The 19,809-nt window shown below is 39.9% G+C and overlaps 1 protein-coding gene across 1 annotated transcript in view; it reads left to right on the forward strand.

The window, feature by feature from the left end:
• The first annotated feature begins 6,816 nt into the window (after positions 1 to 6,816).
• Positions 6,817 to 19,809, forward strand: part of Pde11a (phosphodiesterase 11A) — a 390,557-nt gene continuing 377,564 nt past the window's right edge. The window contains exon 1 of the mRNA XM_076866019.2: positions 6,817 to 7,908. Within this exon, the coding sequence (XP_076722134.2) occupies positions 6,997 to 7,908 (912 nt within the window). The 5' untranslated portion in view covers positions 6,817 to 6,996. The remainder of the gene's footprint in view (positions 7,909 to 19,809) is intronic.

Raw genomic sequence — 19,809 nt, forward strand, 5'->3', positions numbered from 1 at the left:
ATATTTTTTCTTTTGAGACAGAGCTCTCTAAGTTGCTGAGACTTGTGATGCTCTTGCCTCACTGGGATTACACACCCTTTTTGGCAGCAGATGAAAATAGAGACAAAATGGAGATGCAGTGATGATGGGTCTGGTATTAGTTTCTTAGGATTGCTACAACAAACTATCACAAAATTGGTGAATTGAAACAATAGAAATGTATTCTCTGGCAATTCTAGGGGCCAGAACTCCAAAATCAAGGTGTTGGGCAGGTTGATTTCTCCCCACCCCCAACCTGAGACTCAGAGAAAATCCATTTCATGCCCCTCTCCTAGCTTGTAGTGACTTCCAGAAATTCTTGCCATTCCTTGGCTTGTAGACACATCAACCTCTACTTTTACCTTCACAGTGCTTTCTCCTCTGTGTGTTCTGTGTCTTCGCTTATATATAAGGAAAGTATCATTGTATTTAAGGCTCATCCTGAATCCAGGATGATCTTATCTTGAATCCTTAACTTAGTTATGTCTTCAAAGATACCCTTTCCAAATAAGATCACATTCACAGATTCTGGATTGGTATATCTTTTAGGGGACTGCCACTCACCTATTACATGTCTTTTGGCAAGGATTTAATCCTATAAATATAACATTTATATAACATTTATAAACAAGGCTCTGCTATTATTATGCTTGTTATGTGGCGACAATACTGGATGGTAGAGAATGGACAGAAATAGGGATATGGCTTAGTTGGTAGAGTGCTTGCCTTGCATGCACAAGGCCCTGGGTTCAACCCCAGCACCACCAAAAAAAAAAAAAAAAAAAAAAAAAAAATCTCAGAGAATGGACAGATAATGAAGGCTTGAATTAGGGACTGTAGGTTTGGAGAAGAGATCTGGAGTCAAAGAGAAATATACAGAACTGAGTGATTGAAGGCAGGGAGGAGTTAGTAATATTGGAGAAGATAAATTTGAGATATCTGTGACATTTAGGAGCAAATATAGCAGTGGGAAAAATGGGTCTGGGATTCAGTAGAAAGCTTATGGTCAGCTAGTAGGTGAGTGGCTCCCAGTGAACCACACCTGGGAGTATTCACACCCTTGTCCATCCTTCTCTTGATTCTGCACTGGCCTATACAATTGGTTTTGACAAAAAAAATTGGCATACTCCCTCTTGGAAACCAACTGTCACATTGTAAGAAAGGAAAGGCTATCCTCCTGGAGAGAGAAGCCATGTAAAGCAGGCCTGGGGAATGAGACACCATGTAGAACTCAGCTTCTCAGAGGAGAACTAAGCAGCCTCAGCCACAGTTAGCATTGAGTCTACAGAGCTTTTTCTTTGAGCTGACTCATTTGTCTTCACAATATCATACCTTTTCAAGTAGGATAGGGTTCTAAGGGATTCTGTTGACTGCACAATATCTTCATAATATCATATCTATTTTAATAATATACCACTTCAGATATGGTAGTTTGTACCTATGAGAGGGTTCTGTAGTCTGCAACTGTTGTAGAGTGTATTGTAATAGTTTTGATTGAATTAGTTGATGAGCAGAAGAGGGCAGAATTACACAGAAAATTCTTTGCAGTCATATTTCCTAAGGGGAGATATATCTTAATTCCATTTCCTAAAATGACTTTTTCAAGGTTCCATTTTGGGTCAAGTGTTTTCCATTTGATTCTCTAGACCTTACACAGATCCTCCTTTCTCTCTCCTACTTTCTGCCCAGGTAGGATGACTATATGGATTCCATCAACAGCCTCCAACATTTTTAGCTTCTGGTCACTGATAGGAGGGAGGGAGGAAAATAAATTCAAGGTGTTTATTGCTGATATCCCTCCTTCACCTGCTTCACCTGCCAATGTCCTCTGACAGACCAGCACTGCTCCCTTCCAGGTCATTGTCACCACATGGTATCCTTTCCCTCTTTCCTTCAATCAGTCCTGGAGGTGGGAACTTCTATGATGCTGTGAGTCAAGCCCCAAGTTTCTTTACTATCCCTGTGGTTTATCTATACCCTTTTAATTAGTCCCTTTATAAATGAACCCTCTTGGAATTACTTCAAGTTGAATGTTTTTGCTCTCTTGTTGGGAGTATGACTAATACACACCATTCTACAGATCGAGAAAAAATAGGAAATGGTAATTGGAGCCATACCTACACAATCTTATTATACAGTCTTCTATCACAGCCCTCTGGACTATCTTAAGTGTGTCCCATGTCACCTTCTCATTCTTTTCTCCAACCACTAACTCCTTTAGTCACCTCATGTACCAAGCAGGAAGCACGACTTCAGAACCAAGCCAGAAATTCCACATTCATTTCCCTACATGTCTCTTCCATTGCTTTTTCCACACTTCCCAGTATTCTTCCACTTTCTGTCCTTACTGTGGACTGAAGTCCTCAATCAAAAGCAGAGGGTTTGTTTTGGTCTTTTGTCTCCAGAGCCTGGCACATAATAAATAAGTGCTAAACAACTGCTTGTATAATGAATACATGGAAATGTCGTCTATTAAACCTTCTGTTTCCAGGCAGCCCAGGGCTGATCCATTTTCCTCCCTCCCCTGGGGATGCTCACTGCTTTTCTTGCCTCCATCCAGTACAGTGCTGCTGTACTCTGACTAGTATTATGCTAGTAAGTGGTTTTTGTTGTTGTTTTGTAACAGCTTCATTGAAATATAATTCACATACCCTCTTATTCTCTTTTTGAAGTGTACAAATTAATGAACTTTAACATATTCACATATTGTATAACCATCATCACAATCAGTTTTAGAACATTTTCATCACCTCAGCCACCCCCCCACCAAAACCTACACCCTTTAGTAGTCAATCTCCTTCCTCTCCATCTAGAAAGTAATATATTTTCTGTCTCAGTGGATTTGCCTATTCTCAAATTTCATATAAATGACATGCTACAAAATGTGGTCTTTTGTGAGTGACATAAAAACATTACTTATGCCAGGCATGGTGGCATATGCACACTTATAATCCCAGCAGCTTAAGAGGCTGAGGCAGGAGGATAGAGAGTTCAAAGGCAGCCTCAGCAACTTAGCAAGGCCCTAAGCAACTCAATGAGACTCTCTTTTTAAATAAAATACAAAAAAGGAATGGATATGTTGCTCAGTGGTTAAATGTTCCTGCTTTTTGTCCCTGGTACCAAAAAACAAGCAAGCAAACAAACAAACAAAACCCACTACCACCACCACCGGCACCAACTACAACAACAAACCAACAACAAAAAACATGACTTTCATGTTTTTGAGGTTCATCCAAATTGTAGCATGTATCAGTATTTCATTCCTTTTTATGGCTGAATAATGTTTCATTGTATGGGTATACTACACCTTCTGGGCCTGGTATCCTTTTCTAACTGATAGATTGTTCCCACCGAATAATAATAACAGTTGAACAACAAGTAATCTGTTTTTTCAAAAATATCACATGACTTGGAACTTCTGTAGATTTCCATGATAAAACATTTCCATTTTGGTTGATTGCAAGCTACATGATGTGACTGAACACATAATCAGAAAGAGATGCTAAAATAAGCTCTTGTGAGTACTTATGAGCCAGTTCCAACACGCTACTAACCATCTTTACTCTTGGTTTACTCCATTGACTAGCGATGTGATCCCATGCAGTGACATTTCCCATACTATTACTTTAGGAGAATAATAACAGTCAATATTTATTAAGTACTTTCTATGTGCCAGGCATTGTGCTAAGCACTTTTTCCTTCATTTAATTTTTGGTCACTGTTCACCTTCTTGGCTGCCATCAGCTCCAAACTACCAATAATCTATGCTTGGTTCATTGTCTCCTAGCTGTTCTCCCTGTAGCTCTCAGATACTCCACAAGTGTGTTACATGTCACAACTTTAGCACTGGCTTCCTTTACCTAGTATGCTTTTACTCCAGATATCCTCACAGGTCATTCATTCATTTCTGTCAGATCTGTGCTTGGGTATCCCTTCCTCAGAAAGGCTCTTTCACTAGCTCATCCCCTTATCTAATCTTTTGCCATGTTTCATTTTTCTTCATAGCATTTATCATGAACATTCTGTTACTCTCTATTTATCTTATGGTTGATTTTCCCACATAATGTAAGTGCCTTAAAAGGCGGTCTTTTGTTTCATGCATACTGTGTCCCAGTTCCAAGGCCATGTCTTTTACCATGCTGCTGTAGCTGGGAAATTCAGAAATTTCAAACAAGTGCTCTCTTCCTCCTTCCTCTGCTCCTTTCAGTGCTATCAGAGGAATGTTTAGAGGACATTCTATCTCAACCCTGCATTCCCATTACTGGTACAAATTCTGGCACAGATAGAACTCAGCTGACATAGCTGGGAGACAGTTCATAATGTGGCTACGAGTGTGTCTCATTCTGGAGCCAAACTAGGTAGACCCACAGTCCAGATCTGTGTGCCTTGGGTCAAGTTACTCAACTTTTCAGAGTTTTCCCATCTTTAACATGGGATAAGTTCACACTTCATTCATCTGTTGAGATGGTTAAATTAATAAGTTCAACTGATTAATCTATAGCAAGTGCTCAATAGAGCTTGTCTTCAGAGCTCTCAGGACAACTTCTAGAAGTAAGTGTTACTATGGAAGACACTTGTTGATGGTTGCCATGTGTAAGGATTTTGTTATTTATGATATCAAAAATTATAATAAGAGTATATTTTATGTGGAATATAATATGGATGAAACACAATAGTCACTGAAAGTTAAGTTTTAGAAGAATGTTTAACAACATGGGAAATACTAATAATGTGGTTTTAGAATTTTAAAATGCAAAGCACAGACTGCTTGTTGCTGCACTGACCCTAAGAGTTACTGATTTATTGGTTTTTTGTTCCTTTATATTATTATTATTTATTATTTTTAGATATATATGATAGTAGCATATTTTTAGTTGTCAATGGACCTTTTATTTAATTTATTAGTTTATTAATTTATTTATATGTGGTGCTGAGAATCAAACCCACTGCCTCACACATGCCTCACACTCCAGCCCCTGTAGTGTATTTTGACATATTATACATACACGGAGTATAAGTTATTCTAATTAGGATTCCATTCTTGTGGTTGAACATGATGTGGAATTTCACTGGTGGTATATTCATATATGAACAGAGGAAAGTTATGTTTGATTCATTCTACAGTCTTTCCTATTTCTATCCTCCCTCCCTTCCCTTCATTCCCCTTTGTCTAATCCAATGAACTTCTTCCCTCCCCTCACCTTTTTGTATGTAAGCATCCATATATCAAAGGGAACATTGGATCTTTGGGTTTTGGGGATTGGTTTATTTCACTTCATATGATAGTCTCCACATCCATCCATTTGCCAGCAAAAGTCATAAAATATTCTTTTTAAATAGCTGAATAATATTCCATTGTGTATATATTCCACATTTTCTTTCTCCATTCACCTGTTGAAGGGCACCTAGGTTGGTTCTGTAACTTAGCTATTGTGAATTAAGCTGCTATAAACATTGATGTGGCTATATCACTGTAGTGTGGTGATTTTAAGCCTGCACAAGTCTTGACATGCATCTCTGCAGCCCTTTCTATTACCTGCATTGCTGTCATTCTGTAGGAGCACTCCTGGATTGTCCTGCTGCCCCACGTTCTTCACCTGCATTCGTTTTCCACAGAAGAGGACCCCTGGACTTCAAGAAAGTGTCATAAGCCTGTTCCTTTTTTTCTGACTAAACACCTAGATTAACCACTAGATTTAGAAAGGCCCAGGGGAAACCTGATATTACTTTCAGCCTGACTAGCATATCCAAAGCATCCCCAGAGCAGGAAAAGAGACATCCCATAAAGAAGACACCTTTACACATAAGTTCCAGGACATTGAAAATAAAGAAAGCATTAGTGGTCTTGTGAGAGTGAGTGGAGAAAGAAGGAGATGGCAAGTCATTCATGAAAGAAAGAGAAACTATCCAGTGTGCAGAACTGGCTAGAAAGAAAGCCCCTAAGCCTCTCAAGTCCATTTTGCTAAAAGTCCCTGCTAGGCAGGTCTTCCCAATCCAAGTAACTGTAACTCTATCCCTCTACTCAACTCCATCCCCCCCACCTCCCAAATTCATGGAAATTTGGTTAAAGTCATGAATTTCTCACACGGAGAACTTCATTTGCTAATTTCAGGGAAATTCAGTTCCATTAATATTTACTGAACATCCACAAGGTGCTGGGCAGTCCCAGGAATCCTGGGAACCCACAGTCTACAGCCTCATCCCAGAAAAATAACTGTCTTGGAGCATCCTCATTTCTGCAGGGTCCGCTTCTGGGTTCTGATCTCTGCAAAAAACATCAACACTTCTTCGTACTCAGGTTCCCACTGAGCTCCACAGGGGCCTCCCTGAAGCGCTGAAGGATTAAGGGGCGGGGAATGAGAGGGCTGGGAAGGTAAGGAGGGAAGGAGGGGGAAGGAGTTAGGTGCCTTTCCCCCTTCTAATCGTGTTCCAATAAGGAGTCGATCGTGTTCTCAGGAGTGGATTCTGGCCGCCCAGGGACTCTTCCAGGAACCGCCTGGCATCCTGGGCCGTGGACTTTGGCTGGTCTGGCGTCCCAGACTGCCTCCTCCCCTTCTCTCCTCCCTCCAGGCTCGGTGCCTCACTCAGGGGCGTGTCCTGCCCTACCTCCCTTTCACAGTGGTCCACTCAGCCGGTTACAGCGGCAGCAGAGCGGCGGCGGCAGCCAGCGCGAGAGCAGCGGCAGCCCGAGTTTCCGCGACAGGAGCGGTGGCTGCGGCAGCTGCTCAGGGCCCGGCACCTGTGCGGAGCAGGAGTAGCAGGACGAGTGGGGGTGGGGTTGGTGCCAACCACTCAGAGCCCAAGGAGGACAGGGCATCTCCAAGCTGGGATTCCACTCCTGGGAACAACCTCCGGCTGACAGGGGAGGTGGTACCGAGCTGGGAACGCTGGTGCGGGAAACATGTGCAGGAACAGCTAGAGGCCTCCGGGCAGGTCAACGTTTGGTCCAAGTGTAGAGAGGCAAGCGGTGCCTGGATCATGACAGCCTCCCGTCTGGACTTCGGGGAAGTGGAAACTTTCCTGGATAGGCACCCAGAGTTGTTCGAAGATTACTTGATGCGGAAGGGGAAGCAGGAGATGGTGGAGAAGTGGCTGCAGAGACACAGTCAGGGTCAGGGGGCTTCAGGCCCAAGGCCTGCTCTGGCTGGCACCGGCAACTTGGCTCACGCCGGTGGCAGAACCAGCAATACGGTTGGTGGTAGCACTGGACCAAATGGCTCTGCCAACAGCCAACCCACTCCTGGTGGTGGGGACTGTGGTGGGGTTCCCCTGAGTCCAAGTTGGGCCAGTGGCACCCGGGGCAATGGGAGCCTGCAGCGGAGAGCTTCTCAGAAAGAGCTAAGGAAGAGTTTTGCCCGCTCCAAGGCCATCCATGTGAACAGGACCTACGATGAACAGGTGACCTCTCGGGCCCAGGAGCCCCTGAGTAGTGTCCGGCGGAGGGCACTTCTCCGGAAGGCCAGCTCCCTGCCCCCCACCACAGCCCACATTCTCAGTGCCCTGCTGGAATCAAGGGTGAATCTGCCTCAGTACCCCCCGACGGCCATCGACTACAAGTGCCATCTCAAAAAGCATAATGAGCGTCAGTTCTTCTTGGAACTGGTCAAGGATATTTCCAATGACCTTGACCTCACCAGCCTAAGCTACAAGATCCTCATCTTTGTTTGTCTCATGGTGGACGCTGACCGCTGTTCTCTCTTCCTAGTGGAAGGGGCAGCTGCTGGCAAGAAGAGCTTGGTCTCTAAATTCTTTGATGTGCATGCAGGAACCCCACTGCTGCCCTGCAGCAGCACAGAGAACTCAAATGAGGTGCAGGTCCCCTGGGGCAAAGGCATCATTGGCTATGTCGGGGAGCATGGAGAAACAGTCAACATTCCTGATGCCTACCAGGTAGGACTTTGCCTTGTCTTCTCCTCCCTGAACCCCACTGGTGTGGCAGCCAAGCCTTGCATTATTACCCTTGGGCATCCAGTAACACATTCACTTAGATTCTTTGGGATACAATCTTGCTATTTGAATTCCTTTTTGAATTTAGGCTCCTTAGAATGTTACCACATTATCTTTGATGTAATGGTCTTTTTCTAACACAAGGTGGCTTATGGGAAATTCATGTATTACCCAATATTACCACATGTTTCTCTGTCAAGATACTCTGTCTTTAAGAATGTCAGCATATGTTTTTAAAATGTATTTGTGAACTGATAGGAGGAAGGAAAAAAAAAGGAGTCTACCCCAGAATTCCAGTGTTAGTCTGAAAAAAAAGGGGGGTATTTTGGTATCTCCTATTTTGGTGGGGGTTATGATGCTTTTTCTTTCACTAATTCAAGGTTGGAAAGGAAATAAAGTTCCTAACTACTTTCTTATTCCCTCTCATAGCTTATATTTGCAATACGTCCACATTAAGAAAGAAAAAGAGGAGAGGAGGAAAGTTAGGAGAAGAATGGGCCTCTGACCCATTTGGCTCTTCCTAGCATTGTTTCTGTTGTTGAATTTAGAGAGATTGGACAAATAGAGGGACTAGTTATCTTTAGGTGTGAATATAGTATTATCTGCAGTCAGCTTTTGACAGGACTGAACAAACAGGGTTTTAGTTTGTAAAATAAACAACAACAAAAAAAATTGATATATTTTTTAGCAGCTCCCAAGGCTATCGGCAGAGTAAACACACTTGTTTTAAATGGAAAAGAGAAGTCAACATACTATCATCTGGTTTTTCTAACCCTTTCATTTTCACAGTGATTTGTACTTGATACTTGATGCTGAATCTGAAAGCCAGTCAGTTCTAATTTCTTCAGTATCTATTCACTGAATGTGATGAAGCTAGATGTCACTTTCTATGAGATGTCTTCAGGGTTCATAGAAATTGAAAGTTCTTATCTTTTGTTATGAAAATTTTATAATCATTTGATGACTATTTCTTCTATTTGTTTCATAAAAGATGTTTCTCCCGTGTTTGGTTGCTATTGATCACAATTGTTAGAAGTGGTGGGAAGAACACTAATTGTAAAATTTTCCTCTACTTCATCTCAAAGTTTATAATTTTACATAGAAAAATTGACTGGGTTGTTCTAAGCCTCATATTTTTGTCAGATGGCTATCAATGTATCCTCTAATATTAAGGGATGCCTATTAAAATACCACTTTTGTTAAGTTTTTGTTGCTGCTTAGATGAATTATTCATTATATCCTTCTTGAAGACTTTAATAGGTTTAGATCCAACAACTAACTAATGATTTTCAACAAGTGTCTATTTCCCCACAACCATAGAAAGCTATGAGAGGAAATAAAAGCATTTAGGGCTGGGTTGTGGCTCAGTAATAAGCGCTCACTTAGCATGGGTGAGGCACTGGGTTTGATCCTCAGCACCACATAAAAATAAGTTATTGTGTCCACCTACAACTAAATATATATATATGTGTGTGTGTGTGTGTGTGTGTGTGTGTATGTGTGTGTGTGTGTGTGTGTGTGTATATATATATATATATATATATATATATTAGTTGATATGTCAAAGATTCTATAAAACAGGTTAAACATTCACAACTTCTTTCCTTTGCTATTGTTTCCACATTCTTTTTGTGTTTAAGCTACAAAAATCCCTTCCTCATTGGAAAATACTTGTTAAAGCTTGGGACTGCAGTGTTTTTATTTTTATTGTCTTTACTTATTCATTTTCTATTGATTTTCTCTTCTTTCTGTAGTTTTTATTTTTTATCATTCTCTTTCAGTTCCTAACTTTAAGACTTTTCATATGCAGCCCTTTCTTCCTGAGCGTGATTCTTGGTCTCCTCAACAGTTAACTTGTCTTCCTGCTGCTTGGAATTGTGGTTATGGGTGTTGTAACAGGCATAGAAAATCAGGTTTCAGCAGCTGTTGCTTCCTGTGGGTTCTGCTAGTACTCTGCAGACAGAGTGAAAGCTAAGTTGCCTTTTAATATTTGGAAGCTGACATTGGGAAAGGCGAGTAATGATGGCTATAAATAAGACTGGGATCTTGAGAGGACTAGCAAAAGGCAGGTAGGGTGCTATATGGACTGGCAACTTGAGATCTTCTTTAACCTGCTTTCCTTTCTTTCTGGTTAGAAAGTTTGTTTTCTTTCTCCATTGGCTTCTATTATGCATTTGTGTATTTTAATTGGAATACATTTATGTATTCATAATTTTACTTATGCTACTCTTCTTTGATAAAAAATACATTTTTCTTTATCTTCATATACACCATCCTCCTTGGTATAAACTAAGGAGAATTTATGTATTAGTATCAACTTCTCCATCTGCAAAATGGACATAATAACTCCTACTTGGCAAAGTTTATTGTTGTAAAAATAAAATGAGATACTGCATTAAAGCCTCTAAAAGGGTCTCTGGCATATTTTAATTACTCAAAAAATGTTTAACAGTTTATGGTGGTGATGATGATATCCAGTTTGCTAGATTCTTTTTCTTTCTTTCTTTCTTTCTTTCTTTCTTTATTTTTTTTATTGGTTGTTCAAAATATTTTTCTTTATCTCATTATCAGTTGTTTTCCTCCTCATCCGAGACTGAGCTCTGAATTCAGCACAGCACATTTTGACCAGCCTACTCTTGCCCTGAGCCATGTTCCAACCTTAAATTAAGTGCTTTACAAGGAATATAGAAAAAAGTGATTCTTCCACAATCTACTTAGGAGTCTCCTAAATGTGATTGGTAACATCTGATCATATTCTAGCCTATCGAAAGTTCTGTACTATTCCTCTTAGTAAGTCATGCAATTTGAACTTTTAACGGAGTCATGTTGATGTTGTGTCCTTCTCCAGTTCAAGCATTTCTCCCCTCATTTCTCCCCTACCAGGCTGAGTTGCAAGGCCTTGCTAAATTCCTGAGTAATCCTCCTGTTTTAGCCTCTGAAGCCACTGTGATTACAGGCATGCACTCAGCTCCCTCCTCCTTTTTATTTCCTGCTGTTATAGATTTTTCTTAATGAAAACTGACAACTTTCCAAATGCATGTATTTTTTACTATGATGTATTTTAGTTCTTATCATGTATAAATATCTTGAAGTTTCTAGGTACAAATATAACCATCCTTCCTGTTTCTTTATGAACTTATATTTTTTAAAAAATTTATTGCTCAAATTCAGTTAGTATTCTTTTTTTTCTTCATAAGATGAAATTTTTATCATGCAGAGTTTCAAAATTTCACCTCCTGACAATTAGATTCATGATCTTAATCATTGGGTGTTCATAATATGAGAAAGAGAAAGGCATTGAAGACAATTATGAAATTGCCACAATTAAGTGTGGCATTCTAAAGTCAAGAGTAGAATGTTTAAAGAAATACTGAATAGTAAATAAAACTTTGGCAGCAAAAACCTCTCTCTGTTTATTTCATTATATTGTGTTAATTAGTCCTAAAAAAAAAACAGTTGAAAGTAGGAGAAAAACAAAGAATTGCAAGTGGAAAAATAAATTCATCTTAGGTATCTAGTATGATCACAGTGAAAGCAATTTACCATTTTTCTCTGAAAGTTATAAGTTATTAAATAGCCCACTTTAATATAGTAATGAATAAATTGCCCTCAAGAGGTTCAAATTCAAAATAAGAACACTCAAGTAACAGGTGTTCTCTTTGAGATTATTCTAAACATCCAGAATATAGCACTTTAATCATTAATAAAAAGTGTGAGACGAATTTGTGTTAGTGTTGATAATGATGATACAGGTGTTGAATGGGCTTGGGTCTGAAAAGCAGGAGAATGTTTTGTTAGGTGAACTGAGGAAAAGAAAGAGGATGACGCAGAAGAGTTCCAGGTGTGCTAGGCTTTCAGAAGACCTAATCTGTTTACATAACAGATTCATTTGTTCATCAGATCCAACAAACAGGCATTAAAAAACCATTATACCCAAGGCCTTGAATAGGGAGCCTCCGGGTATACAAAGGTGAGAGAACATACTTCCTGTCCCCTGCGTGCTTCCAGTTGAGGACCATGTACTCTACACAAACAGCCAACATTGAGCTGTACTTAAATGGCAAAAATAAATGGTACTCCTCTTGGAGAAGAGTGGAGTCACTTTGTGACTGAGCTGATGATGGTAGACTTCATGGAGGCGGTTCTATTTGAGGTGTAAAAAGGGTTAGGTTTCCTAGCTTGGAGATGCTTTTTGAGTTGAGGGGATATGAAGCAAGTACTGCAAAATGGCTTTAGCAGACACAGTTATGAACAGGTACAAAATATGTATAGGGGACATTGAGTGTTTTAATTTGCCCAAATTTTGCGTACACTATATGTAGCATGAATATACAAAAGTAAGATGAAGACAAAAGAAGAAAGGACCTTGAGCACCTGGCTAATAGGTGCTTAGGAGCCTTTAAACACATGTTAACAGGATCATACTGGTGTTTTGAATAACTTGGTGTTGGTGGCTGAGTGGATTGAACAGAGAAAGACTCGAAGTGGTAAAAATAATTAAGAGTCTATTATGATGATCTGATGGAGCCATAATAAACAATTGTAGCAACAGTGGGAATGGGTAGCAGGGGACAGATGGGAGATGTCCTGCAGATGTGGATTTGGGCTAGGAGGGAGGGAAGTCAATGATGACTCAGAGAGTCTAAGCCTGGGAAATATGGAGAAGGGTAATGCCTTCATCAAAAGACAGGAAGAGAAACTGGTTTAAAGGGAAGAAATTCTAAGCAGGATCAGCTATGTAATTTGTAGAACTTAGAGCAAAATGATAAAGCAGGGCTCCAGCTTGGGATGAAGAAGTCAATCTCCCCTTCCCAATATTTTGCTCTCCAAACCACAGCAATTTCCATACAGGGAATTCTAGGGGGTTGCAATTTCCAGGTTGGGAAATTCTCAGTATCTGGATTGAAGGTGGATGAGAATTGCTGCTAAATGTGCCCCAGTACTGCCAGCTCTGGTAGAGACGATTTCAACCTTGCTCTGAGATGACATGGGAATTGTACCTGACTCTCCCCATGCCCCCACCCAGACCTCATCCAAGAACAAAAGGCAATGACAGACATGGGACTTGGATCTCTCCCCTGACTTATGTGACTTGGTTGCTGCTCCTGGTCTCAGGTAAGTGGTGAGGTGGGTAGACTGGATGGAACCTAAGACACCAGGGAACAGGGAGCAAGTAACCAACAATAAGTGGCAGTGGGAGAGGAGACTACATGTCCCAAAGCCCCAAGCTCCAGATTCATAGTCTTTGCCCCACTGGAACTGTGATTGCAAATCACAAGTTCAAAGATTAAAATTATTAAAAATGTCACATGGGGGCTGAGTTGTTGCTTGCCTAACACATATGAGGTGCTGGGTATGATCCTCAGCACCACACAAAAATATAAATAAAATAAAATAAAGATGTATTAATAATAAAAAGAATGTCACACAGGGCAGCATTAATCCTCAAGCAGTCTCCACTCCCACTCCCCAGATGCATTGGTCACATGTTCATGAAGCTGGTCCTGATTCTGAGTCTTATTGAGTGTAAGGTGGAGAAGTTCAATTTTATTTCAGCCCAGTGTCTACTATGGTCTTTTATGTAGCCTCTGTTCCATTCTAATTCAATTATATGCCATTTTCAATGCCTGGATAGTGTTTCTCTATTTCTGTGCTTTGCATCTTCCTTGCAGGACTACTTTTTCTCTATTTTTGCTCATTCAAATTGCCTTTGTTTCTCATGATATAAGAAGGGACAGTTAATTGCTTGTCCTTGAGAGGAGATGGAAAACAAAACAAAATATTATACATTAAATTATATTTGATAATATATTATACAATGCAGATATATTTATTATGTGTATTAACTAATACTATAATAATAAATAATTCATTGAATTTAATTTTTCACCTCATTTCAGAATAATCTCCATTGAAACGACTATATTTAAAGTGTTAGCCTTAGACAGAATTAATGTTAAGAATCTAGAAAACTCAGTGACAAAAGTTTTCCCATCACTGATTAGGCAGTGCTGATAGATGTGATCTAAAGACCTGTGGATTGAGTTGCTAAGATTTGCTCAAAAAGGTAGATTTTGGCCCTATTGAAACACTTGTTTTATAAAGGAGTTTCATGAAATCTTATTTCAACTTTGCACACAGTGTTTTAAAAATTCCCTTAAGCCCACAGTCAAATTCAGTAGCCCAGAGTCAAAATTGATTTTGTGCTTGCAGCAGGAAACATTTGCTATTTCAGCCCCTCTTCCCGACAGACATATGATCATGATAAACACAATGACAAATTGCATTTGCTGCTTTGGACATGAGGATAGATTACCAAGAAATACAGTTCCTACAGAAGCATGGAGAGGTAATCTAAGGTTAACTTCTTTTTCCCCAGCCCATAATAAACTAAATGTTTACTAATCTGACCAATTTGTTTTGGTTCTTGAGGTTTGGATCACCTGTTTATTTACAAGGCAGGCTTAATTTGGAAGCTAGTGTCTCATTTTAATATAGTGTTGAGGAGTCACATAAAGTTGCCCTCTGAAATAGCTGGGAGTTGTTTTATAGAAAAGTCAACAGATCCTTAAGGCATACAATTGCTCCCTAAGTCACTTATTTTAAGGGTGATATTTTGCAATGTAACCACATTCTTTTGGACTGTGGAATCTGAATCATAAAAAGGCAGTTTAACCATAAGAGAGTGGGTTGGGTTTCTAATATTTTAGGAGAAACTTTGGTTTGTGAACATTTATAGGCACTGAAGCTAAATTTATTTATTTAGCTTTGCATTAAAATAGTAAAGAAGGTTTCCTGACATTAAAAACATTTGTACTTTGTATAATTCCCATGCTTTCTTATTAGTTGGTTGGTCTCAACTGAATAGTGGTTCCACATATTAATGATACATGATGTTTCCTATTGTAAAATTCAGCTTTAGGTGGTTGCACATTTAGTACAAGAAATCCTCCTTTCATCTGTATGAAAATATAGGGATCCTATGAGATGCCTCTTTACAGTGTCCTATCTAAAACAAAACAATATGCTAATATAAGGTAATGGTGCACCCCACTGTGGTTTAACCAGGAGCCAGGCTTTAGCTCTTTAGCTAGCATTTTTCTCTTTTAACCCTTACAACAACCCATTTTATCGAAGGAGAGACTGAGACTAGGAGGCATGAAGTAATTTGCTCAAAAGTGACTCAGCTGGTAGGTGAAGGAGCTGGCGTTCAAGCTGGGATCTGTGGACTGCAGAGCCTTCATGCTGCCACTCCCTGGCGGCCTCTCCTGACCACCAACTATTGCATACACACTCGTGCCTGTCCCTTTGCTTTATCCTTTCTGCTGGTCTAATTCCTTCCACTCTTGAAAGCCTACCTCTGTTAAACTCACACTAGTCACTATCCCAGTCCATCCAAATTGGACATCTCTCTCTCCTTTGAACTTCTGTAATGAATTCACTATTTTCTCAGTATTATAACTGGGTACTTGCATTTCAAGATGTCTCAGATGTGAACTCCTTAATATCTAAATCATGACTTCCTCACTTCACATATGCTGCAGTAGATCCTATAGTGCTTAATACAACATTTTCTATTCAAAGGAGAAATTACCACTTTCATCAGTAAGTTCAAATGCTTCCAAACAGAAAGCTCAGCCTACTTAGATGATGTATACAGATCAGTCTGAAAATTCATCCCCTGAACACCTATTTTAATCTTTGATCCTAAGTTTGAAATTTTTTTTTAAAACCTAGGGCTTATGAAGTCCAGATAATTGGTGAATTATCTGAACAACTTGTCTGCACTAATAAACTCTCCACATTAATTGTTTTTGTTGTTGTTGTTGTTTTTTACTTTGAGTTAAATTCTTTTTTTTAAATTTTTATTGTTGGTTGTTCAAAACATTACATAGTTCTTGATATATCATATTTCACACTTTGATTCAAGTGGGTTATGAACTCCCATTTTTACCCCGTATACAGATTACAGAATCACATTCGTTACACATCCATTGATTTACATATTGCCATACTAGTGTCTGTTGTATTCTGCTGCCTTTCCTATCCTCTACTATCCCCCCTTTCCCCCCTCCCCTCCCCTCTTCTCTCTCTACCCCCTCTACTGTAATTCATTTCTCCCCCTTGTATTTTTTTCCCTTTCCCCTCACTTCCTCTTGTATGTAATTTTGTATAACCATGAGGGTCTCCTTCCATTTCCATGGGGCAGAGCACATTAATTGTTTTACTTCTAACCTTCCTTGCCTTTTGGGGGGTTGGGGTTTTTGATTTTTTCCTTTATCTCATTCCATGTGAGGACCATTTTATAGAGAAAGCAGACACTAACAACTAGTAACAGCCGGCTGCCAACTTCCAGAGAGGGCATAGGGCAGAGTATGACTACTCTGGATAGATGAATTTTCTAGTTTTTGTATTACCTCATTCAAATGGTACAACTTCTTGAATGTAAAGCACCCCTTCTAGCATAAGACCTTGCAAATGTTAGGATTTTTTATTTACATATTCTTTTAGAATTGGGAAATTACATTGGTCAACTTTGTAAGTATTTTTCAGGAATATTCAAGTTGATTGTTTATTGATTACAATTGATTACCAACCTTGTGCTGCACATGTTCTCAAAAGGTCTCACCAAAATTGAAACTTATAAGACGGTTGTATTTATAACCTACTTTCCCCAGGTTGTAGTTATTAGATATCCATGGCCCATTTTCAAGTAAAAACCATCTGTTATGGTTTGGATGTGAGGTGTCCCTCAAAAGCTCACATTGATGGGCTGAGGATGTGGCTCAAGTGGTAGCGCGCTCGCCTGGCATGCGTGTGGCCCGGGTTCTATCCTCAGCACCACATACAAACAAAGATGTTGTGTCCGTGGAAAACTAAAAACTAAATATTTAAAATAAAAAAAAAAAGCTCACATTGAGACAATGCAAGAAGGTTTGGCAGAGAAATGATTGGGTTATAGCCTTAGCCTTATCAGTGAATTAATCCCTGATGAGATTAACTGCATGGTAGCTGGAGGCAGGTGGGGTATGGCTGGAGGAAGTTGTTCTTTGGGGTCATGGCTATGGGGCATATATTTTGTATCTGGAGAATGGGATCTGTCTCTCTCTTCCTGATCATCATGTGAGCTGCTTCCCTCTGCCATGCTCTTCCACCATGATGCCCTGTCTCACCTTGAGCCCCAAGGAATGGAGCCAGCCACTTATGGACTGAGATCTCTGAAACCATAAACCCCTAAAGAAGCCTTTTCTCCTCTACAGTTGTTCTGGCCAGGTCTTTCAGTCACAGCAGTGAGAAAGCTGACTAAAACACCATCTTTTTCCCTTTTGTTACTATAGTTGGCGCCAATAAATTGAGTTGATTGCTAAATTTCCTCCTCTTCCCACATCCCAAATTGCCACTCCTAGCTCTAAAGAGGAGGATACAACTGCCAGACCCAGAGAGAAAGAACAACAGCTGTGGGAGAGAGGCCCTCAAGCCAGAGATGTGCCCTGGGTAGAGGAGCTCAGCCACTGGCAAACTGACCGGGTAAAGAGAAGGCTAACATTGTCCTCCTCGCGTCTTCTCCTCCTGGCAATTCACTCACTGGCTGAACCCACTTGGAGACCAACGGGACAAAGGGAGCCTGGTGGAGCCATTTCCAAGAGTCAGCTTCCTGGTACAGAATAGGACAGTGAGAGGTGCAGGTGCCTCAGCACTGTAAAATAGGGACTGTCCAGAACAGTTGTACATACGAGTTTATTCACTAGGGATGTGTGTGTAGAGACCAACTCAGGTAGGAATAGCTTTATTTGACTTGAACACTGAATTTTTTCTTTAGTATGTAGAAAATGGTGATCTGCACCTGTTGAAACAACTTCAGAAATGCTATAATGATGCTTCACTCTCTAATTCTTTCCCAATAATCCTTTTTTAAATACATTTTTTTAGTTGTTGATGGACCTTTATTTTATTTATTTATATGTGGTGCTAAAAATCGAACCCAGTGCCTCACACATGCTAGGCAAGTGCTGTGCCACTGAGCTAACAACCCCAGTCCCTATTTATTCTTGATATTCTATATCCATTTATGAAGAAGCTCCATAGATGGTAAACTGGGCCAAACACACCTGAAGAGAAGAGATGACTGGTAGTTTATGGAAATTTCCCATTGCACAATCTGATTAAGCTCATTTATTTGACAATTGAAGTCCTGGGTTACTAATAGTGTTGCTGTAAAAGACATCACAATGTAATAGAACATGTTTTAGATTTGGAATCAGGATTCTTGGATTTTATTCTCAGTTCTGCCTTAGTTTTCTTCAGCTATACCAGAGATAATATGTCAGGATGTGTCTACTTTATGGTGTTTTGTAAGGACCTAATCATTAAATCTATTCATTACATTCTCATGAGATAAAAGAAAAACATTTTCAAAGGAATAAAGTAAAAAAAATGTAAGGCTTTATTTATGTTTCAAAGTATATAGTCCATAGTTCACAGGGGCTGGCTCTGGAAAGGACCCTGCTCATGAAAGGAAACTTATTTTTTTTCTTTTTTTTTATTGGTTATTCAAAACATTACAAAGCTCATGACATATCATCTTTCATACATTTGATTCAAATGAGTTATGAACTTCCATTTTTACCCCAAATACAAATTGCAGAATCACATCAGTTACACATTCACAATTTTTACATAATGCCATATTAGTGACTGTTGTATTCTGCTGCCTTTCCTATTCCCTACTATCCCCCCTCCCCTCCCCTCCCCTCTTCCCTCTCTACCTCATCTGTTGTTGTTCAGTTCTCTCCCTTGTTTCCCCCCCTTTCCCCTCACAACCTCTTATATGTGATTTCGTATAACGTTGAGGGGTTTCCTTCCGTTTCCATGCAATTTCCCTTCTCTCTCCCTTTCCCTCCCACCACTCATCTCAGTTTAATGTTAATCTTTTCCTCATGCTCTTCCTCCCTACTCAGTTCTTAGTTGCTCTCCTTAAATCAAAGAAGACATTTGGCATTTGTTTTTTAAGGATTGGCTAGCTTCACTTAGCATAATCTGCTCTAATGCCATCCATTTCCCTGCAAATTCCATGATTTTGTCATTTTTAGTGCTGCTTAATACTCCATTGTGTATAAATGCCACATTTTTTTTTATCCATTCATCTATTGAAGGGCATCTAGGTTGGTTCCACAGTCTAGCTATTGTGAATTGTGCTGCTATGATCATTGATGTGGCAGTATCCCTATAGTATGCTCTTTTAAGGTCCTCAGGGAATAGTCCGAGGAGGGCGATAGCTGGGTCAAATGGTGGTCCCATTCCCAGCTTTCCCAGGAATCTCCATACTGCTTTCCATATTGGCCGCACCAATTTGCAGTCCCACAAGCAATGTACAAGTGTACCCTTTTCCCCACATCCTCACCAGCACTTGTTGTTTGACTTCATAATGGCTGCCAATCTTACTGGAGTGAGATGGTATCTTAGGGTGGTTTTGATTTGCATTTCTCTGACTGCTAGAGATGGTGAGCATTTTTTCATGTACTTATTGATTGATTGTATGTCCTCCTCTGAGAAGTGTCTGCTCAGGTCCTTGGCCCATTTGTTGATTGGGTTATTTGTTATCTTATTGTTTAATTTTTTGAGTTCTTTGTATATTCTGGAAATTAGGGCTCTATCTGAAGTGTGAGGAGTAATGATTTGTTCCCAGGATGTAGGCTCCCTATTTACTTCTCTTATTGTTTCTCTTGCTGAGAAAAAACTTTTTAGTTTAAGTAAGTCCCATTTGTTTATTCTTGTTATTAACTCTTGGGCTATGGGCGTCCTATTAAGGAATTTGGAGCCCAACCCCACAGTATGTAGATCGGA

Source organism: Callospermophilus lateralis, chromosome 9 (assembly GCF_048772815.1).
Source record: "Callospermophilus lateralis isolate mCalLat2 chromosome 9, mCalLat2.hap1, whole genome shotgun sequence".
NCBI lineage: Eukaryota > Metazoa > Chordata > Mammalia > Rodentia > Sciuridae > Callospermophilus > Callospermophilus lateralis.